General features: G+C 43.5%; 7 protein-coding genes across 8 annotated transcripts; 4 read left to right on the top strand and 3 right to left on the bottom strand.

Moving 5' to 3' along the window:
• The first annotated feature begins 103 nt into the window (after nt 1-103).
• LOC118509191 (37 kDa salivary gland allergen Aed a 2-like) lies at nt 104-896 on the top strand. The gene is made up of 3 exons (XM_036049459.1): nt 104-225; nt 295-465; nt 530-896. The coding sequence occupies exons 1-3, from the start codon at nt 169-171 to the stop codon at nt 806-808; spliced, it is 507 nt and encodes a 168-aa protein (XP_035905352.1). The 5' UTR covers nt 104-168; the 3' UTR covers nt 809-896.
• Nucleotides 897-1,692: 796 nt separating this feature from the next.
• LOC118509196 (37 kDa salivary gland allergen Aed a 2-like) lies at nt 1,693-2,426 on the top strand. The gene is made up of 3 exons (XM_036049465.1): nt 1,693-1,802; nt 1,861-2,022; nt 2,086-2,426. Exons 1-3 carry the CDS (start codon nt 1,743-1,745, stop codon nt 2,362-2,364), a joined length of 501 nt encoding a protein of 166 aa, XP_035905358.1. The 5' UTR covers nt 1,693-1,742; the 3' UTR covers nt 2,365-2,426.
• Nucleotides 2,427-2,597: 171 nt separating this feature from the next.
• LOC118509195 lies at nt 2,598-3,260 on the top strand. Its single transcript, XM_036049464.1, has 2 exons — nt 2,598-2,877; nt 2,946-3,260. Exons 1-2 carry the CDS (start codon nt 2,647-2,649, stop codon nt 3,225-3,227), a joined length of 513 nt encoding a protein of 170 aa, XP_035905357.1. The 5' UTR covers nt 2,598-2,646; the 3' UTR covers nt 3,228-3,260.
• A 906-nt stretch (nt 3,261-4,166) lies between these two features.
• LOC118509192 (37 kDa salivary gland allergen Aed a 2-like) lies at nt 4,167-5,740 on the bottom strand. The gene is made up of 4 exons (XM_036049460.1): nt 5,368-5,740; nt 5,077-5,304; nt 4,826-5,014; nt 4,167-4,768 (listed from the first exon to the last, which is right to left on the bottom strand). The coding sequence occupies exons 1-4, from the start codon at nt 5,665-5,667 to the stop codon at nt 4,442-4,444; spliced, it is 1,044 nt and encodes a 347-aa protein (XP_035905353.1). The 5' UTR covers nt 5,668-5,740; the 3' UTR covers nt 4,167-4,441.
• Nucleotides 5,741-6,525: 785 nt separating this feature from the next.
• LOC118509194 (37 kDa salivary gland allergen Aed a 2-like) lies at nt 6,526-7,295 on the top strand. Of its 2 annotated transcripts, XM_036049463.1 has the most exons (3): nt 6,526-6,672; nt 6,733-6,894; nt 6,953-7,295. In XM_036049463.1, the coding sequence occupies exons 1-3, from the start codon at nt 6,613-6,615 to the stop codon at nt 7,223-7,225; spliced, it is 495 nt and encodes a 164-aa protein (XP_035905356.1). In that variant the 5' UTR covers nt 6,526-6,612; the 3' UTR covers nt 7,226-7,295. The 2 variants fall into 2 exon arrangements, with proteins under 2 accessions (XP_035905356.1, XP_035905355.1); XM_036049462.1 differs by having other exon boundaries at nt 6,598-6,894.
• A 7,808-nt stretch (nt 7,296-15,103) lies between these two features.
• On the bottom strand, nt 15,104-15,869 carry LOC118509197. Its single transcript, XM_036049467.1, has 3 exons — nt 15,727-15,869; nt 15,452-15,667; nt 15,104-15,393 (listed from the first exon to the last, which is right to left on the bottom strand). The coding sequence occupies exons 1-3, from the start codon at nt 15,775-15,777 to the stop codon at nt 15,175-15,177; spliced, it is 486 nt and encodes a 161-aa protein (XP_035905360.1). The 5' UTR covers nt 15,778-15,869; the 3' UTR covers nt 15,104-15,174.
• Nucleotides 15,870-16,670: 801 nt separating this feature from the next.
• Nucleotides 16,671-18,027, bottom strand: LOC118509193 (37 kDa salivary gland allergen Aed a 2-like). Its single transcript, XM_036049461.1, has 4 exons — nt 17,890-18,027; nt 17,614-17,829; nt 17,147-17,554; nt 16,671-17,079 (listed from the first exon to the last, which is right to left on the bottom strand). Exons 1-4 carry the CDS (start codon nt 17,938-17,940, stop codon nt 16,807-16,809), a joined length of 948 nt encoding a protein of 315 aa, XP_035905354.1. The 5' UTR covers nt 17,941-18,027; the 3' UTR covers nt 16,671-16,806.
• Nucleotides 18,028-22,352: the final 4,325 nt, after the last annotated feature.

Below are 22,352 nucleotides of genomic sequence, written 5' to 3' on the forward strand. Positions count from 1 at the left end.
AAGGCTTTATTCTCGTAATTGTTTAGCATTCGTGCATAACATGTTTACTTAGCACCAGACACCGGCTGTCCTTAACAATTTGATCAGCTGGTTGGTTGTTGTGAGCTAGTATAAAAGATCTCTCCCACTAGCTCACTAGCTCATAGATCACGGCGAGGAAGCATCACGATGAACAAACTCTTACTGACGGTTGGATTGCTGTGGTGTCTGGTCTCGTTGGGGCAGGTATTTATCGCTTAGACGGCAACAACATTTTCCACATTAAACAGAGTTTTGTATCCCTCCATTAAAAAGGCACGCAAGGAGTCAACCGTGGAGGAGTGTGAGAAAAACATTCCCGATTCGTTGAAGGATCGAGTCTGCGAACTGCGCCAATACACACCGGTCGCTAGCGATGATATGGATAAGCACATGCAGTGCATTCTGGAGGTGGTTGGATTCGTCAACGGAAATGGAGAAGTTAATGTGAGTAAATGCTCAACGATTGCTCAATAGGGCAACACTAACCAACCCACTCTACCTTCGCCAGGAAAGTGAGTTGCTTTCGTTACTACAGCGTGTCGATAGTAGCGTTCCTCACGCGGCCAACATGAAAAAGTGTGTGATGGAAGCGTCGAACGTCGGCAGTGGCAAGAAGGCAAACACCTTCTACACGTGCTTCCTGGGTACGAGTTCATCGACCGGGTTTAAGAATGCGGTCGACTACAACGAGCTACTGAGGGCCGGTAAGATGAGGCTGAGTGATCCGTTTGACGTGAGCGTTGTTGCGAGATTGATCAAGGAAATTGATGACGGTTTGTGCGGCTAGGCTCGGGAGAAGATACTTCACATCGGATCTGTACGAAACATTTGAATAAAGAGACAAATACATACATGCATCTTCTTGAAAAACTGAATTACAAAAAATTAAGGATTGCCTTTTGACAGAGAATTTAGCTGCATCTTAATTTGAGAAAAATTTGGTACAAAACTAAGCAAATTCTTGGCCAAATTTGTAGTCATACGGAGTTGGAGGAATGCTTAGGAATGAACGTAGTAAAAATAAAAGTTTGAAGAGTTCGTCTTTTAAGTGGCATTAGCTGTCAGTTGCTTCTCTGAAGTAAGGCTGACTACTTTACAACGGGTAAAATTAAGTCACAGAAAGTCAGAAATGGCAGGCTGAGACCTCTCGAGGTTGTAGTACCAAGGAAGAAGAAGCTGTCAGTTGATCCTCTACCTTGGCTAAGAGGTCCTCAAACTGTGATTTCTTCAACAAATTCTATCGGACGCTGTTGATAGAAGTTGGGAGTCTAGTATATCTAGGCTCATCTTATCTAGGATATTTTATTACCATTTAAGCAGATGCTCTGAACTCTGAACCCAAGATTGTGAAAGAACCCCAAGCTTCAGAGATTTTTTCCATCAGATTATTGTCAATTTTAAAGATCTCTCCAGATGGTAGATAATCTTTTATGGTCAATAATGCTCCTACTTAGGCAACAATTCTATGCCAATAACTTCAAGATAAAATACCTGACAATAACCTACTGCTGTAAGCCACACCAGTTGATAGATCTCATTTAGTGATGTCAGTAGATAGATATGTCTTGTGCAAACATGATGTCAGATGTGTTCCAGTATTTATATAGATGGTCTATGATTCTGCCATCAGTCTCTCATAAGACAACTATAATCTCTAGTATATAAGCACTCTTGATCTGTGATAGATCGTACAGCAAACTCCAACATTAAAGTGCAGCACCATGCTAAGGGAAGCGATCTTCATCTCCTTATCCACGCTCTGCTTAGTAGCAGTAGTCCAGGTACATTTTCAAGAATTCCTTTACTGATTCTTAAACTAAAAAGATATCCACTTATCAGGGTGGTACAATAAAAGAATGTGAGAATAAGATGGCTGCGTCGTTGAAGAAAAAATTGTGCCAAGTGCGTCAGTACAAACTCTTCGAAACACCGGACATGTACAGTCACATCGATTGTTGCATGAAGGCGGTTGATTTTGTGGAGAAAGATGGAACTGGAGATGTAAGTAACTATTCAATTCAAGGTAAGGAGAGGAGTGTCTAATAACTCTAATTTCCATTACAGTATCACAAGCTGTATGAGCTGCTGAATGACATCGAGAAGCATCGTAAACATGATATAAATCTGGAAATGTGCGTCGGTGAATCTATGGACGCTCAGGCAAACCAGCGGGCGTACGCTTACTACAAGTGTTTGCTGAAATCAACCTCGGCTGATGCGTTCAAGAAGGCGTTTGATTTAAGGGAACTGATCAAGGCTAACAAGCTTCCACCAGGCACCAGATACAGCTCGGAGGTCGACAAGCAGATGAAGAAAATTGATGACAACATATGTAAGTTGTAACTGAAAGGGCACAATCGAGAGTTTTGATGGAATAAATGTAATCTAACTTGACAGCATCATAAGCACAGTTTTTCTCAAGTTCTAGAGAGGTCCAATAGCATATCAATGATTCGTTCTGTTTACGATCTACTTTGTTTGCCACTGTTCAATATGGACAACAGCCCGTGTTATCATCGAAGCATCTTTGTCTCTTTATTCCGATCCTACCGCTGTAGGACTTTGTTGTGTTGATCTTGTCCAGTCTAAGTTGATCGCTCTACCGAGCTAGTCATCACCTTCATCATGAGGTGGTTCAGCAGCCGAGGTGGTCAAACTGTTCTATTGATAGTATTGGCTTGTACTAGTGTAGCAGCACAAGCAGTGACCGATTGTGTGCGGCTAGTTCCCGAATCAGCTAGAAACACAGTCTGTGATGTGCGACAGTATCGCCAAACGAGAGGAGTCGATGCAGATCGATACGTACAGTGTGCTCTGGCTGCATTAGGATTTGTCGATGAAAGTGGATCAGTTCAGGTGCTTTCTCTAAAAGACAAAACTCTTTTTTTTAAAGAACATAACGAACGATCGTCTAATTTTCACAGAGAAGCACCGTGCTTAGTGCGCTAGATGCAGTGGAAACCCATGATGGAGTTTACACCGACAGTGTGGACGCTTGCCTGTCGAAAGCGAAGAAACTCACCGGAGCAGAACGTTCGGCAGTCTTCTTCAGCTGCATGCTCCAGACAGAATCGTCACAAAACTTCAAGGATGCGGTTGATCTTCAGGAGCTAAGACTGGCGGCGAAGTGGCCCGAGAGTGATCGATTTGAGCGGTCCAAAGTGCAGCAGTTGATGAGGGAACTGAACAAGCAGTTAAGGTGCTAATAAATTGTGTTCTTATCATTGTGCGCTTGTGAAGATCTCGTGTGGGGAATTTTATATAGCGTCTTCACCTTGAAGCTCTTCAAGGCACCAACTTCGCAACTGATTTCCTATATCCAAAGGGAGAAATCGCCATACTGTAACAGGTGTCAGCTTAGGACATAATGATCTTACGAGTGCTACTCCCATTGCCTTCAGGCATCCGCAACTTGCCATTTTATAGTCTCTATTAAATGTCACTCCGCGCACCAGATCCCGGAGCAGCTATCGGAAAGCACCTTTAACGACAATCTTCTTAGAGCCGACCCGGTTCCGGTGCAAGTGGTGCGTGCACGTCCATTCCACCAGCGGATTAATTCGTCTCAACAAGCCCTCACCGGTAGACTCTCGCTAGTGGCCAATAAATACAGAAGTAATCTATTTTCGTAGGTGTTGCCGCGCACGGTGCGCATATTATGATGCGCGCGCCTTTGCTCCTGTCCAACGCGTCGCAAAAACCCACGCAAACGGGCCGCTTTATTTTAATTGAAAAATAGTTGGATCGGGAGTTTCGAACGGCGTTCGCGCTTATCTTGTGCCCGGTGCTGCAGTTTCGTCCATTAAACATTCGCGTAAAGTAACCAGCGCCAGGAGGCGCCAATTTAAATTTCATAGAAATATAAATGACTCCACCGGGCTCCACGAGACTCCCAACTCTATCTCAATCCACGCACCACGCAACAATGGTGCTCAGGTGCACCGCCAATCCAGAAATGGAGTTCCTTGTACGATATGCGAAACGAAGTCCAGCTCGTAGGGGCATTGTTCCCGGCCTCCCCCCGGAACGGAGCCGAGTTTAATCGTTTGTCATAAAATCAATTCTTCGCACTTAATTACCGACCCGGCTGGTAAGATACTGCAAGACCGAGCACCGGGAAACCGTACCGTACCCGTATCTATTCACTGTTTTTAATTGAAAGTTGAGTTTTATGGTTTATTTAAGCCCTCGGCCAAGAGAACCATGCTCGAGAGTATTTACTGGTGGACATGGGGAACGACTGGACGATAGTAAAAACTTCAACCTGTGTCGCTCGTTTAATGACGGTGCAATATCGCTTCTATACGCCCACATTTCTTCTTGGAGGAGTGATGTGACTGGTTGCGCACCCAAGGTTTCACATTGACATCAGTATCGTTGGGAGAATGTTTGTGGAAATCGTACCGAAGTTTCGTAGTGATTAATCAATCGTAAATCTACCAGCCAGTTGCTCATGATCATTGCAATGCTCCTTATCTAATGCCAATATTTGCTGCTTCACCTGATCTCTCTCGTATGGGAGATTCTTCAGGATGAATGTTAGATTTCCGGAACGAATTTCACGATAATCGAAGGCCTCTTTAAACTCATCGCTGTAGGTTCCATCCAGTAGACAACTGTACATCGCAAGACTTCGTTTGGGGATCTCCAGTTCTCGTGAAGCATTTATAGCACACTGCTGGATGTAATCTCTTGTATCCTCATCTAGGCGTCCTATAAGCTCATAATCTCGTCCAATTTCTTCCTCCTAAAAATATAAAAATTCAATCACTATTTGCCTTGTTGAACTATAATTATTGCTCACATCAATAGAGCTATTCCGATCCAGATATTGAAAGCCACGGAATATACAGGCGATGTGCCGCTCCATCGCGTCTGTATGGTTGCTTATCTCGTACGCTCGTATGTGACAGATATCGTGCCACAGTTCCGCACTCATACGTAGCTCACAAAACTGTACCACCGTTTGGTTTGGTTTGCGAACTGAAAGTGCCTTTAAAAGAGTGGATGATTAAGCGATGAGTGTCTTGAGCTCTATCAAAGCGATTCCAATACCTTATCGCGATGCATATTTTGTAGTAGAGCTGTATCTCGCAGGAAGAGTTGAAAGAACGTCGTAGAGTGATTGCGAAATAGTGGTTCAAAGGCATCGTATAAGACATCTTCCGATGAGTTGTTTAGTTGGCCCAGTGCTTCTATATCGTTTATAAAGCTTCCGACAGCTTCTTCGCTTAGGTTCAGCCATGGTTTGTACTCGTTGTATTGTGTTCTGATTAAGTCCACCTGTAAAAATAAGAAGATTGCTTACTATTCAGATCACACTTCAATAACCTGGTCTCATCTCACATTGAAGCGATCGTTTGATTCATCAAACAGCCGCATGCGACACAGTACGCAGTGCACAAAGCTTGACGTTCGTTCTGTCCTCTGAAGATAGCTCTCGTTCGAACCCAACCAGTTGTAGGCATCACGATCTCGATCATCAGATTGTTTGCTGGCAAACAGTTCGAAGCATCGCAAGTGAGCAAACAGTGTGTCATCCGGCGATAATGGCTCAGAACTCGCTCTTATCACTGTAGAACAGAATAGCGTAACTAGCGGTACTGAGGATAGAACCAGATGCGCTAAATGTGACGAGAACTGCATCACTGCATCAATGCAACTACACCAGACAGAACTGAATTATATACTGAGGACGCATAGATGATTGCATTTAGTACGGTTTGCTAAAGAGTGGGTTGTGATAAACTGCATGCTCTACCACACAACGCAAGGGAGGGCGATAAACACACTGTGGTAGATTGAGTTGTAATTTTTTAATGAGAGCTGTCAGTTGCAATATATTTTTTTAAATATTACCAAACAATTAATCTCCAAACATTCAAAAGAAGAGTTGGTCTGTATGAAAAGTTTACTCTGAATACAGGCAGTGATGATGAGAACGAAACAGCCAAACATCAACTTATTCCAGCTGCGCAATCAGATGACCATTACACAGGAGGTTCTCGACACGAATGTCACAAGTCTTTACGTTTCCAATCGCTCCCGGTGCATACTCAGCGTATGGAAAGAGCAGAGTCTTTCACTGATTGCTCCTGAATTGAAGTTAAGCCCACAAACATAATCGTAATAAAAGTGTGATCCATAGCATGAGAAATAACCATATTCTAAGCATGTTTTATACCCTGACGATTGTATATTGAAACATCGTTGGATTTGCCTGATTTTATATGATTAAATATAATTATTACTTATGGCAAAAATATAATTGAATTTGGATATGTCAGTAGTTCAATACAAAAGAGATATCATATTTTGTTGCAGTCTACTGAGCTCTACGAAGTTCTGGAGTAGATAATGTCTTGAAAATATACTTGGCTGTTGCCTTACTTACTGGTATGAGGCACAACACTTGATGGATCTCATTTTGTGATGTCAGTAGATAGCTATGTCTTGTCCAAACATGATGTCAGATGTCAATATTTTTATAGATGGCTAATAACTCATAAGTGCACAATAATCTCTAGTATATAAGCACACTTGATCTGTGATAGATCAAGCAAGCAAGCTCCAGTATCAAAGTGAAGCGACATGCTAAAGGAAGCGATCTTCATCTCCTTATTCACGCTCTGCTTTGTAGCAGCAGTACAGGTAATTATTCCTCAAATTCTAGACTTAAAAAACTTAACTATAAAAATATCTTCTCATCAGGGTGGTACGGTAAAAGAATGTGAGGATAAGATGGCAGCGTCACTGAAGAGCAAACTGTGCGAGGTTCGTCAGTACAAACTCTTCGAATCACAGGACATGTACAATCACATCGATTGTTGCATGAAGGCGGTTGGATTTGTAAACAACGATGGTAGTGGTGATGTCAGTATCTGTTACTCGTTCTTGTAAGAAGCATATCTCATGAGCGTTTCCATTACAGTACCACAAGCTAATCAATCTTTTGGATAAGATCAAGAAGAGCAGGAAACATGGCGAGAATCTGGAGACGTGCGTCGGGCAATCGAAACGTGCTGGGGCAAACCAGCGGGCGTTCGTGTACTACAAGTGTTTGCTGAACACCAATTCGGCGGAAACGTTTAAGATGGCGTTCGATCTGCGGGAACTGATCAAGGCTGGTAAGCTGCCGGAGGGCTCCTCATACGGTCCCGAAGTCGATCGGTTGATTAGGGAAATTGATGACAAGATATGCTAAAATGTCTCTGAAAGAAGGCCAAAATCGAGATGGAATAAATGTAATTTTATTTGACAGCATCATAAGCAAAGTTTTCAAGTGCTAGTGAGGTTCCAATGTGTGGCTATACTTTTAATGTACTTTGGTGTGAAAATTTAATTTTATCACAGCCTCCCATACACGGTCGTGCGCTTTTCCTCCATCGGCCAAATCGTGTCCACCCTGAGACCGGGTCACGCTCGAAGATATCCCTCCACGAGCCTCTCCATATGGACACTCTCACGATCTGACCAAGGCGTCATCGATGCCACCACTGTCCACACCGGCTAAACAAAACAGTTTTCCCCTGAATTCTCAACCAAACAACCTCACTTGGGGCACCATAAAACGCAAAAAAGGATCGTACAGAGGCGGTTTCTTTCTTTTCTCGCACTCCTTCCACATGATACCCGTGGGAAATTCGCACAGACATCTGAGCCCCGTGGTGTGTGATGATAATTAAAAAACACAACGCCTCCCCGCCTTGGAGGTTGGAGTTTAAGAAGCTTTGATGTTTCGATTCGGGAAGAAAGTGGCTCGATCGTGTGGTCGTGCCGAACCGATTACACTGCCCTGGACAATGTTTTTTTTTTCACCCCGATCGCCGAAAACCCCTCGCGCATGTTTTTGTTTCGATGTCAACATGACTGGTGTTGTTATGAATGGGTTTTGTTGGGTATTTGTTTGCTGCTTTAGTTTGCCTGTCAAACCTGCCGCTTGCGGATTCACTTTCTTCGATGACGCATGATTGACGGCGGAAGCGCTTTCGCTCGCGGTGGATTTGTTCGGTGGATGGGTTTCGATAAGTTTCTTCTTTAAAAGGAAAAAAGGGATGAATTTGGGGCCGTCTTATTGTTTTGATGGGGATAAATAGATCTTTCCGGGGAGCTGAGTGAGTGATCAAGGTTGAGAAGGGTTTCGATCTTTGGCAAATTGAATTATCACAAGCTTGTGAAGAGGGATGTGTAGCAGTTCTAATTAATAGTTACGTCTTAATAAAACAGAGAGAGAGCTTTCATGAAGGATTTTTTATTTACGTTGGGAAAGATAATTAAGTATATAAAATTTCATCTCGAAACTCATCCATAACAAAGGCAAAAGTAAAGTTTAGAGAAAAAAGAAGGTAAAAAAATTTATAAAAAGAAAAAAATGAATTGTTGGAGTCTTATCAAATTAACGCCTTGATATGATGCTCAAGCTGAACTGGACATAAATCAAGAAGATGCGACAGTGGCGTCGGTCTTCACACGGCGGGGCTGGGGTTCAAACCCCATCCGGCTCGTTCCCTCGTAGTGAGGCCTGACTATTCAACTACGTGGTGTCAATAAGTCTAATCAACCAAAAATGGCAGGCATGACCTAAGAGGTCATTGAGCCAGGAAGACGAAGAAGAAGAGTTGGACATAAATATTTGAGTCCTTCCAATGCTGAATCCATCGTTTTCTGACGGTTAAAAATTCGTCCAGTTCTATCAGTAAATTATTGAGATTGAATAAAGCATTTTCGAGCGTCAGAGTTCAGTTTAAGAGAGTCCAGATATCCAGATCGAACATGGGATCTAAGAAGCATACCAACATATGCAATTTTCGATGAATATACTTTGCTGGATAACTTGATTATCAAATTGGGAAAATATGCTGCTCCACTTATTTACTATTTAGTTAGATAGAGCTTCGTACTAATTTTCACTTCCTTCTAAGTGTAGATTACTGTCTATACTAAAATTGCTTCTACTGCTCCTATTATGTTTTACTGATTGCCTACATTTAGACTTCAACCAATTTCAGCACATCGCAGATCTCTTCTTCTGAAAGACTTAGACATTTTCTATAAATTATTTTCTATTCTAATGATAATCCGACTTTATTTATTATCGTAAAAATTATCTTTTTATGAAGCAATAAGCAAAAATATACCAACCAATAATTTTTCATGGCTCATTGACTCTATCTTTCTTCCCCTGATTAGTTGTGTCAAAGGGAAAAAATGATTCCCATTCTACTGTCACCCTTTTGTTTTGTGAATCCTTGACATAAAAAAAATAATAGAACTCACCCTCTCTCGTGGGAAATTAAATAGAGTTTAAAGAGCCAACCGCTTCCACCAGCAATATGCTTCCTGCAAGTGTTTAGCTACGACCATTACGTGACAGATCACACATCCCTTCATCAACGCCGGCCACCGGCTGTGGGAGCGAATGCGTTCGAACAAACATCACAGCATGACTGACCCACCCTTTCGGTGGGCTGGGATTTCGACCAAGTGGTTGTTGGTTAGGCTGGTTGCTAGTTTCGTCCGCGCGCGGTGCAGTGACTTACACGAATTAATCCAACCAAAGATGACCAGAACACCTAAGAAGGTGCATCGGCCGGCCAACCTAGCCAGCCAGCATGGGGGCTTTGGCCAACGGGGGCCGATTTCGTAATACGTTGCCCTGCAACCCGACAAACGCACCGTCCGATATGTTGAATCGGATTTTATCTAAGCGTTTCGGTGCGACCGACACAACCGGGACCATTCATTTCGTGGCCTCCTGGCAGACGGGGACGAACCAGGTCGTTAGATCTGATGTTTGCGTTTGAGTAAAAAGGGGTGTTATAACATTAAATAAAACCACTGCAACCGTCGGGTAGCGAGTGCAGTACTTGCGGTAAAGACTTTTTTAGAAATGGGAATGCATCGGCTCGCTGCAAAAGAAAAAAAAACGCAATTGACCTCCTGGTGTTTGGTTAGGCGGCGAGTCAAAAAAAAAACCTTGAGGTCCACGCTTAGAAGCTACAACCAGGCTCGGTGGAGCAGGGTAAATATTATGTTTTGCAAAATAAATGCAACGACATGGCCGGCTGGATGGAGCGCAACAGGATTATTTGCTTGCTATTTGCATACCGTCCTTGGGTGTGCATCGCACCGTTTGACACACCTTGCCTGATAGGGTTTGATGGGCCTGAGAAAGCAATTTTTCCGAGGGATTTGTTAGTGGTTTGAGAAGAATTTTTAGAAAAATTGAGAATTTATGAAAATTAATTAAAATAGCCCTTTCAGAGAATGAAGGATTTAATACCGTAGGATGTATAGATGAGCTTACGCCTTCAAAAACCCATATTCAAGCCTTTTTAGTACATCCAAAACATAAAAAATCACACAAAATAACACCCGCTGATAAGAGTTGGGGTTGGGTCAGTTCGTTGTTTGTTTAAGGACAAAAGTACAACGACAGTAAACTCAGCGCAAATACGATCGCTGTGCCAGACAGCATTGCGTCTAAATATTCTAGCGAGTGCTTAAATTCGGAACACTGTTTAAAGGGCCAAGTTTACATTTCCTGCCCTGGGTACGATCAGGCCGTCGACAACTGCCCAGCTTGCATGGATTAAATGGTATTTGTGTCGTTTTCATGTTCGATTGTTGATTGAAAATTTGATGACAAAATGGAATATTTCTCACATATTTACCTAGCTTATCAAAATGTTTCTTAGGTTAACATTACTTTGTTAATATATCATTTGTACTCTACTTATGTGGGTAGTTCCTTTTATACTTTTATGACTCTACACTATTTATTGCTTGTTTTTTAAAATTATTTTCTTTTTCTCTGTCTGTTTTATTTGTTTTTCTCTTTTTTATATCCATGCAAATTAAATTACTTTTTTCATGTTCTTTTGTTCACGTTTTTTTCATCTCTGTTGTTGGTTATAATTACATGTTCAAACTTAGCATATTAAACATTTTTTCATATTATCTTTTTATTATAATTTTGTTTGTGTTATTTTTATATACTCTTATATTTAATTTCTGTTCCATTTAATTTGTGTTGGTTTGTTAAGTTTGCTTTCATTTTCCTTTACTTTTTACCTATGAATATTTATTTCATTAATGTTTTTAAAGTTTTCGAGGCTTAGTTAATTGTTTAAACTTTTTTATACAAATTTTTCTTTTGTTTTACAAATTAATTGTCATATTGAAAATACTTATTTTGTTGTTGTTTATTCTTTTATTTGCTTTTATTTTATATTTTATTTTTAATGATTAAAACTTTATATTTATTCTACTTAGTGAGTTCATTCAATATTTTACCATAACTTCATCAAACTCAGTTAAACGACGTTTTTTTCTGTTACTTATCTCTTATTTTTACCAAAAAACTACCTCTTAAGAGAAAATTGTGCAAACTCTCAGCATCGCTCTTTTACGATACCGCTTAAATCACAATTAAAGTACTTACAGTGTGATATGAATCGCTTCTGTACATCTTCCTGAAGACACCCAAAACATGGCAAAAGAAACAGAACAAAAAGCAGAAGAGAACCAGTAAACTTATGCACTTGCTCGCCTGATTACCGCTTGTTCTGGTGCGGCCGTGAAGTTGAATTTATCTGAATCTCCTTCGTGATCCAAATCTGGATTCGCGCGTTGGCATCTTTCTCTCTCTCTCTCCGCCTGCCCATCGCAAACTATCCGTGTGTACGACGTGTACGACGGTAAGTAAGCTAATAAATTGAAACCGTACCTTCCCGGCAAGGGGTCACCTTTCTGCGGGATGCCCTCCGCGAGCTCCATTAATCAGTTCAGTTTTGATAATTTTGTTTACACATTTTCTGCACTCATCCGCGGATTCACACCGGCCGAACAAGAGGTGGAAAGGAGCGTCAAAGGAAAGGTGGGTCGTTATTTAATGCAGCGCTGGAGCAGTTCGCGGGTGTGTGCTCGCGCGCGCGCTCGTCGACGATGACAACGCTTTGAAATGGTCACCCCGAAACAGGCAGGTTCCGGAGATAAGCGCACCGAGGAGAGTGTGCACGATAAACGCAGGAGTGCAAACCGGACGTGTAATGTAGAATCTCAGTTGGTGTTGGGTGGTTGCGGTGGACCCGACAGAGGTGAGAGTGTCGCCTGCGATGCAATATGATCACCCTAAAAGCGCAAGATCACTTGACATCAAAATGCTTTTAATTAATTAGCGTTTAGGGTAGCGGATGGCGGCACACTCAACGGTGTGCCGGTCGTGTGCATGTTGCAGCCGGTCGCTTCTGTGGATGGCACAGCATCGAAGGGTAGTTCACCCGTAGCAGCAGCAGCAGCAGCAGCAGTAGTAGTCTGAATGCTGCGAAACTGGATCCAGACAGTGCAGGCTGGGGGCCCTTATGGGGATTTGGTTGGTAGCACCGGCATCTCCCAGGTGTCTGGAAGGTGCGGTCCCGTAATCCATTTATCACGCCTTCCCCGAAGTTCCCGACCTGAAGTACGACGCTGATAGTGCTAGACCTCGGGCCGGGTCCCTTGCTCGGGAGGGAACGTGCTTTTATCCGGAACCGGTTTACCGGTCGGCGCACTAGTGGCCCTCAGGGCAGCAGAGCAGAATTGTGATGGATCGATCGTCCATACTGCGGTCAAACGATCAACCTGAAGAAGCATTGATCTAAGCTCAGGAATTCTGGAACTCGGCCAACACCTTGCGGGTGTCCCATCTTTCTCACGGCTAATTGATCAATTAGAGAACTCGAATGCCGTTTTAAAGTTCTCATCGACCGAACCTCAGGGACACTGATCCCATCGATCGTTGACACTGATCCCGTTTCCAGAACGCACCGATTCCACTTGTTCCATCAACTTCACGTTCGAAGCTGGAGAACGCTTGCTGCCGTAGGTGGGAGTCGAGTCGCATGAGTCATCGAATTGGGGAAGGAAATATTTGCAGACAGCAAACCTGTTTTGCGTGCGGAATTTGGAGGACACGGTGTTGTGGAGCATTCGCGTGCAACACATGGACAACACTTTGCTAATCCAATTTAAAGATTTCTAGAGTGACAGGTTCTTTTGCCAATGTGTCTTAACAAATAGATTAAATGTATGCTTTTGCCAGAATTGTCCGACCTAACGGAATGAGAACCTCCCTGCTCATGGGAGTGTAGTTTCTTTGAGGATTGTAAGAAGTTTCACGATCTCTTCCATCCAGAATCGAATGTCCAAGTTGTGTCCAATGTCCAAGAGAAGCATTCACCAGGATCGATATAATTAAGATCGTGACCTGTCATCGCGAGAAATATTCCAATCAAATTCCTGCCGAATCGAGAGACCAGAAAAAGTATTTCAACCTCGCAGCTTCGAACAAAACTTTCCCAGGACCAGCCGGCTCGGCACTGAGCAGTCCTCCTACCCCTCACTGGCTCATCTGATCTGGTTGCGCATCGATTAATCTTGGTGTGAACGGTGCCAGTTTCGGGCGGCGAAAGGGAATATCGGTACGCATGCGACCTCCTATAGGTATCGGTTACGTCTATTGGACGGCGGGCCTTCCTTCTGCGGGAGTGATCTACTTTCAAGTGTTTTTTTTTTTCGGCATTCGGCTGAGCTAGGTGGACAAATCGTGGTCGAGTGGTTTCGCTTTGAAACCGATCCGGATGACGATTATGATGATCAATTATGCAAAATGCGACTGATCGGGGGATCAACGTTTGTTGGAGCAGCGAACTGCAACACTGCTTCTGAGGATTAGTGTCAGGCGTGTTTTGAGCGTGTAGCGGGAAGATTTTGGTGTGTTTGGAATTTCTCGACCGGAGCAGTGTCGTGGGAAATCAGAGGATAGCTTCAGTAAAGTGGTCAGTAATCGGGTTTGTTTTGGGAAGAGTTGGAATTCGACTATCATGACTATTGTTCATGACGTTATCTGTTGCGCTATCTCGTTGGGTGCATAGCGCCTGAAAGTAGGCATTAGTGTGGAGAACATTGGAGACAGTTTTGACATCAATAACTTGAAGAGCAAAATAGCAATAAGTTCATAAATTACAAATGAATTCTGTGAGACCCAGCTCCAGATATTGAAGGAACTTCGAATCGGAATAAAGACAACCTCAATGTTCCTTCCTAGAATATGAAATTCCAAAACAAAATTCCAGCCAACTTCAAACTGCAACGCGTACCCACTATTCCCAACCGGTGCTGGTCCCTGGCGCTACGGCGTAGTCATGAACGCGATCATAAATCAAACTTGCCACGGGACATAATCTCGAACCTACCGGGGGTACTGCCAAGTCGCGTGTAGCCGCGTTAGTCATATATTTGTTTACTAATTAAATAGCTCCACCGTGCGGCTGCACGCGGACACCCTGCAGCACCAATGGAGCACCGAACGCGACCAAAGGCCAGCAGAGATAGCGGCTTGTGGTTTGACCACGGACAAGCGGTCACTATCACTATCCGCTAATCAATTGACACATTGGAAATCGGGCGGCAGATAGCTAATTTATACCACCGCACATATTTATCATTGAGGCGCACGCAATTAGATCGTGTGCGTTGATCGGGTCGGCCGTGGGGCATAGCCCAGGAGATAAATGTGTGCAGCAAATGTCGTGTGACTACACTTGGTGAGGTCTCTGCTTGGGAGAGGGTGAGAGAGAGAGAGACGGGGGTAGGATGACTTCACACTCCGCGTTTGATGTGCACAACTTTATAGAACTGACCACACCCCTTTCGGAAGTGATCGGAAGTGAACAAAAAACACACTTTTTCCGATAACTTATCGGGTTCCCCTCTGATGGTTGGTTGGCCAATAACCCCGTAGAAGTTGGGTGCGGTCAAGACACAACTTTTGGACGTCTAACTGACTGGCTGTACTTTCCGGCACGCGTCTTGGTGATAATTAAAGCGAGTTAAATTTCGACCCTTTAGGAAGCACGTGACGACTACTGCTGCAGACGCTAGCGTCTAGTTTAGCTGACTCACTGGGTGGGAAGACGCCACTGGTAGACTCATGGGAGCCAAACATAAAAACATGGGTCCCACAGGGTAGTTCGATCGAGATAACGAGCAGACGTTTGACTTCTTCTTAACAGTTAGCGCGAAGCAATTAGACACGTTGTTGTTATGTGTTGCCGATCGTATCTTATTGTAAATCAATCAACGCTATTCTCGTCCAAAATTGGGACCTAATGGCTACTGGGGTACCTTTAACGGGCGGATTATACCGTGATACAGTTGGGAGCATACTTTGAAGAATCGGTTGTGAACTGGAAGGTACGCATTGTACACATCGACACAGCTCCCCGTTTTTGGATTGGCAGCGGCCAACGCTTGTTGATACTCGGTGACTTCGTTCTGTTGCGCTCGGGAGACATTTTTGTACGCATGATATTGAACTGGAATCCGCTCAGACTGTAGAAAAATAAAATCGTTTCAATGCTTTATAGCCCGAACTACTCAAAGCTCAAACCTTGAAAGCGTTTTCCTGCGGGTCATAGATCTGCAAACCGGTCAGAGCACACCTCAGGTAGCAGTGTGTAATGGAATCGTTCGGTTCCATCTTCCAGGCCAGCCAAAGCGATTTGTACGTCTCTCTGTCCGATCCCGATGGAAGGTGATGGTCTAAACAGTGTTTGAACGCGTTCAGGGTTTGCTCTGGATCTAATGCTTTCCATGATGGTGATGCCTTAGAAAAACGGGCTTTTAGTTGTTTAGAAAGACAAGAAGATTTGACTAACAACTTACTTCAACCATCAGATGAGCGAGAAATGATAGAAGTACGGCTACGGTGATCATTTTCCTAAACTCAATTTAATGAATCTCTTCGAGCTCGCTGCTTAACATGCTCTTTTATATACGGTAGAATCAGACTAGAAAACGATTAGAACAGCCGGTTGAATAAATGGTACATGTTTGTCTACACCAACAGCTGATTTAACGGTAGCAATAAAAAGACAGCAATGCCCAGTGTAAACAGTGTGCTTGAAGGTGGAAACAAGTGTTCGCACTGCCATAATGAGGCAATCTTGTATGCATTCTTGCTTGATTTGCATGCATAATGAGTTGCGTTGCAGGGAAGCTGGTGACAGATTTACAAAGCTAGTGATTAATCCAATGCTCAGGATGATGTAAATGGAGTTGTGACTAAGCTTTTGCGAGGTTAGAAATTTTAATTTCCAGTTGGAAGACAGTTGTTATTATTCAGTGATCGAGAATGGAGATCATCATCATATACAAGTGACAGGTTAAGGCATAGGTAAATTAGTGAGAAATCAGCAATACTGATTCCAACTCAGAATCCGTGAGTGGAGTTGATGTGGATGATTGTAGTTTAAAATCTCACAAACAGGTGGCGCCTTCGGTTAATGATATACTACTGGTAGATTGGCCATTCCATAATCAGATATCGATTTCAGGAAGGCTTTTAAGTCGTAATCTGTGGTTTTAGACTAGAATCAAGAATAGGAAAATGGTTTCGATTTGCATTCGGATGACTAAGAGAAGTATATAGGAATTGTATTTAAAAATCATGGAGTTCATGGCAGTTTAAAATATCCCATGTAGGTCGCGTATTACAAAAATCTGCCATGGAGAAACTATAAAAACAACACCAAAGAGAAAGTGTTCATGAGACCATCTATCAAATAGATGCCATAGCAAAAATAGGTTAGATTACATGTCAAGAGATTTTTAGTAGATCGAATACGATTCACAATCCGATGGACAGTTTTTATTCTCAAATACAGATGGCGTTAGATACAATGTTTTTTTTTTGTTGTTGATCGTATCGGAACTAACGGCTGTAAAGGGACAATGGCTTGCCTGCTAGAAGTGTACCGTTGTGTTAAGTTTCTTCATTTCTTCCTTAACCTTTTCCGGATTTTCGTACACCTTTCCTCGCAGCAGATAGGCGTAGTCCGCCGAACGCAGCTCGTGGAAATCGAATGCATTTTTAAAGTGTTGCTTTAGGCGACTGTTCACTAGACATGCGTAGTAATCGTATGCTTCACTTCCTTTGCAGCTAGCCAGCACCGAGCGGACCTCGGGTTCGAGCTCACTCTTGTTGATCAGATTAAAATCTCGCACAATCTTATCAACCTAGAATAGGAGTAGAGTTCTCTCTTAGAAAATGATTATTAATCTTCCAAACATTAGCTTCACTCACCTTCAAACCAGTGTCATCCATGTAGCGCAATCCACGGAAGATGCAATCGATCGCATCCTTCAGTTCCGGACTGCCAGTCAGCTTGTATCTGCGACCGTTCTTCCATTCGCTCTGCTTATTTCCCTTCCAGGCACGTTTTTCACAGTACGCATGGAACGACTCGCCTTTCTGCTTGATTTCGGGCATTGCGGCATAAATTTTGGCAGCGCCCTCAACCGTACCGTGATACAGTTGGCGGGACAGATTCACGAATCGGTTGTGAACTGGAAGGTACGCATTGTACAGATCGACACAGCTTCCAGATTTAGCGTTAGCTGCGGCCAGTGCTTTTTGATACTCGGTGACCTCCTTTTGCTTGGATTGGGTGATTGTTTTGTACGCTTGATACTGAACTGGGATTCTATCGGACTGGAGGAGAACAAAATCGTGTTAATGCTTTTTTAGCTACAAGCATTCGAAGCACAAACCATGAAAGCGTTTTCCTGCGGGTCGTAGATCTGCAAACCGGTCAGTACACACTTCGCGTAGCAGTGGGTAATAGCATCGTTCGGTTCCAACCTCCAGGCATTCCAAAGTGTCATGTAGGTTTTTCTGTCCGATCCCGATGGAAGGTGATCTTCATAGCAGCGTTTGTACACGTACAGGGCTTGCTCTGCATCAAGTGCTTTCCATGGTTGCGATGCCTAAGAGAATTGAGGTTTAAATTATTTAAAATGAAACGAGAAATTCAGAAGACAGCTTACCTGAACCAACAGGTGTGCGAGAAATGATAGGAGCACAGCTACGATGATCATTTTCCTAAGCTTAAATTAACGAAACTCTTCGAGCTCGCTTCTCAACAAGCTCTTTTATACACGACAGCATCAGGCTGAAAGAGACTTAGAACAGCTGTTGGAACAAACTCTCCATCTTTACCGAGTGAAACAGCTGATTGAACGGTAGCAATAAAGAGACAGCAATGCCCAGTGCAAACAAATACTTGTTCCGCCGTAATGTGGTAATCATGTTTGCATTGTTTGCGTTTGCGGTGAAGCTGGTGACAGATTTACAAAGCTAGTGATTAATCCCATGCACGGGACGTTGTAATCAAAGCCGTCGATGAGGCTTTTGGGAGATTAGTAATTTCCAGTCCGATGACAGACATAGCTAGGCGGAGACTGAGAATGGAGATCATTTAGATGAGAGTGGTTTGCGATCTCACATACAGATGGCTCTTCATAGATGATAAGCTAACGAGATATCGAAGATAAGCTAACGATTCGATAAGCGAGAACACTGTTATTACAGTTATTAATATTGGAGATCTGGTAGTTAGGGATAGTTCACATTTTCACGTATAGATGGCGCTTTATATAAGAGCTTAGTAATACTGTAATAGTCGGCAGTGAAAAAGAATGGAGATTGATTTCAGTTGAAAGAAATTCACAATCTCACAAACAGATGGCGCTTTATGCTTAGTATAGCTTCAAATCAAATTGACCGTTTACATTTTAAAACTTAATAGACAACTGTATCATCTCCACCATAGACAAACGATTTGCACTGTAAAGTGACCGTTACATTTTGCCATGCAAAAATCACAGCCATCAATTGCCACTTGCTTCCGTTCGGTTCCATTATTATCGTCCCTTAAGCGACTCATACATAATGTGTAAAAGCAACAGGAACGGAAACACGAAATCGGAACTAATCCCGTTAAATCTTCGCCGAACCCTCTAATCCTTTTGATATGGCGAAAATCTCAATGCGCCACATCAAGGCCACCTTGCCAAAAACAGGTTCCGGGTGTAACCGACGCTCAAGGCACGCTATCCACTTTGCGCCGAACCTAATTAAATACTCGCGCTCGTCGTCAATAGTTTGGCCTCGGAAGGGTGGAACGCCATGAAGCGCTTCTTGCCTTGGCGTCCGTTCGCTCCCTTCGCTTCACGGTAATCAACCCCTAAATTAGACGGAAACTGTTTCTGAAAGGTGGCAAACGGTCCGGCACACGGTGCAACCGTTTGCTGGGTGTGTACGAATAAAAACATATTGAATTTCCCTAAAAACCTTACACAAAGCCGGTGCTCTTATCCAGATGATTCATAACCAGCTGCGGTGCGTGGTGGCGTCCTTGCAACCCCCCGGGTCCGGGTGAAAACGGATGATCATCCACAGGCTTTCTATTATTCCTCACTTCGAGGCAGGAAAGAAGGGTGCGCCGGGCATGATGCCCGGGCAAACAAACCCGGTACGTGCGCACGTCGGCAAACACGCACACACTCAGTCGTGCGTCGGTTCACCCGCCAAAACTCTATCCTAAACCGGGCGAGTGCGTCAAGGACGAGGCACCGAAATAACCGTTAAAATGCATCCCGCGAGCATCCCGCGTCCTCCGAGCGCGCTTCCGGAATGATGACGCCGTGGGATGGGAAAAGTACACTTACGGCTGACCTGCCGCCGGTGCTGCTGCTGCTGCTGCACCCTAAAATGAAGCCATACACACTGGACCATCTAGAACCTAGAGTCGGTGGGAAGATATTGAGGAGCCCAAAAAAAAAAATAGGGTGGAATTTGAATGAAGTTTCTCGCTCTTTGATTCTTAATAGGGTGAAAACAAAGTGGTTTGGCATTGTGCGAGTGTGTACAGCGCTGGTGGGAACAGATAGAAATTCTGATGAGATGCGATGCGGATGCGCAATCGATCAACGAGGGTGTGAAGTGCATATGTGCCGGCCAGGTTGTGAACCAGTTGCCCGTTAAATGGTTGTTTGCTGTACTTAAGGCTCGAACGATAAACCACAGCCGCCTCACGCTAGCTGCCGAAGGACGAGCAATCAGGTTTTCGGGTGTAGTATTCGTGGTGAAGGGATGATTATTCCACAATTATTATGGGTGCAGAATGAACAGGACCCGTGGGATGGATGATTCCCTAAATTAATTGGACATTGAGTGACTTGTTCGCGAGATATAAATTAGCTGCTCTTGCAGGAGATAGCAGGATGAGTGAGAAGTTGAGGTATCAGGGAGATTTATTCTAGTGACAGATCAATGCGTTTTTGATAGATTTATTCTGATGTGACGAATCGAGACTTTGCTTGAACATTTTTGGTGATTCCTGACAGTCCTTCAGATTGATGCGATTTTATTAGAAGGAATATACTTAACTTGCCAATAAGCGTGAGTGGCCTCTACCACAATTCTTATCCTGAGTGGTGCTGGCGATGAATCCCCTAAAAGTATGCAATTTAAATATGAGTTACCGATAAATAGTTTTCTACGAGTGTGTTGTGTGAATTATTGATTGGTGTGAATGATTAAGCGGTTCTGGAAGACCCTTAGCGTCTCGAAATATTCACTCCCCTCCTAAACTTTCTAATCTCATTTAACATAAAATTACAGACTATTCTAAACATATTTTATCACACAATGTTTTTGTGAATTTACAGATGATTGGAGCGTTTTTGGTCTTTGGTAGAGAGGAGAATCCTTCTGCGAGGTGTATAGCAAAGTCTTTAATCCTTCTCCGAAGATGATTGGAGTCTCTTGGGTATAAATGTCACCAATGAAAGCTAAAAAAGACTGTATATATAAAAATTGAATACTTTCAGGCGTAACCATCTCACACATCCTCGATTCAAAATGTTGGAGAAGTTTCACTTATTTTTGATACGTTATTAACATGACTATGGCCAGGAAAATAAAAAATAAAAATTGCATACTCTGAGGCGTACAAAGCCTTATTCAAATTTTAATTGCACTGAATTTTCATTTGCTTTCATTTCATAGAGCTTTCATTTGTTCTATAAGATCTTTAAAAAATAAAGAAAACGCTCTGTTGGAGGTGCCGAAGTCAATATGTATATCTTACAGTAGCTTAACGGCTGATTTTATTTCAACACACTGATTGCGTTAAAGAGCCTCAAGTAGCAGGTTCCTTCGAACAGCCCCGGTTAGGTAACAAACCATTTTCACGAGCCACCACGCACGCTCGCTCGATCGCTTGTCTGTTTGTCTGTTGCTGCAACAATCACAATTTCGTGCCTTACCGAAAGTGGTTTACCATGTTCCCATCGTAATGTTCTACTGCTACAATTTATTTGGCGCCAACAGAAACTGTTCGCGATCTCCAACTCCCGGGCGCTTTCTGCACACCACACCGATTGACCTGTTCTACTAATGTGTCCCACACCCGGTGCCGTGTTTTGCGGCGCATCCTCCAGACCATCTTTTCCCGGCGTGACAAATTAGTATCCGAAGTATCTGACTCCGATTCGTGTGTTTCGGAATGACCTGAATGTTCGCCGGGCGGATGGCGTGATCTAGTGCTTAGAGGCTCGAAGTTTCTTGCGATTGCCTCCGTTAATCAGCTCATACACAATCGAAACGCGATTGCGATCGATGCGGTTTGGGAGCCAGATCGATAATCATGCTGATGTCTTTATATTATTATGTCACGATCTGGTACCGTGCATCGTGGCAGTTGCGGGATGATCCTGGAGCGTTGAACCATCCCGGAATCGATGCATCCAGATGATAGGGTACAATTGCAACGTCCGTTGTCGAGCTTTCCTGAGAACTTTTCCCGTGGAAGAAAAACAACGATTCCGGGGCAAGTTGTGCTGGCTTACCAAATGGCTTAATTACCGGCTATTTCTCACCGTGCAGTGAGGAAAAAGTTGTACCAGGTCCTACTAACGACCGAAGGGATTAACCTCGACAAACGGTCTGTTCCCTGTACTTTAACTTCAAGAATCTGCTCCCAGATGGTGATCATTGCAGTTGCGACTGCCGGAGCCAGCATAACACACCGTCATCACCGTACCTGGGAGGGGGGTTTCGCAACCGAAACACACATAACACACCGGTACACCAAACACAACCCAAGAACATGGCATTATTGACCGATTAACGCTAATATAGATTTTACGATTTCGATTGTTGCGATTTCGGTCGGCAGAAACAGCGGAGGTGCCGATGGCGGTCCTTGTCGATCGATGTTTCTCGCTACGTTACCGATCTTTCGCAGGGTCCACCAGCATGATCGCGACCCTCGACCCAGACCAAGGGAACACACAGATCTCGCGAGAACAAATTGATCGCGAGATATTCCAGGTCAAGCTGTGCGCGAAAAACCCCGCTCGGGGAGGACCTTTGTGTGTGTGTGTGTGTGTGATTTTCTATCGGACAACAAGCTCGCACAACAATTAGAATCTATTATCGATTA

This window comes from Anopheles stephensi, chromosome 3 (genome assembly GCF_013141755.1).
Source record: "Anopheles stephensi strain Indian chromosome 3, UCI_ANSTEP_V1.0, whole genome shotgun sequence".
NCBI classification, from domain to species: Eukaryota; Metazoa; Arthropoda; class Insecta; order Diptera; family Culicidae; genus Anopheles; species Anopheles stephensi.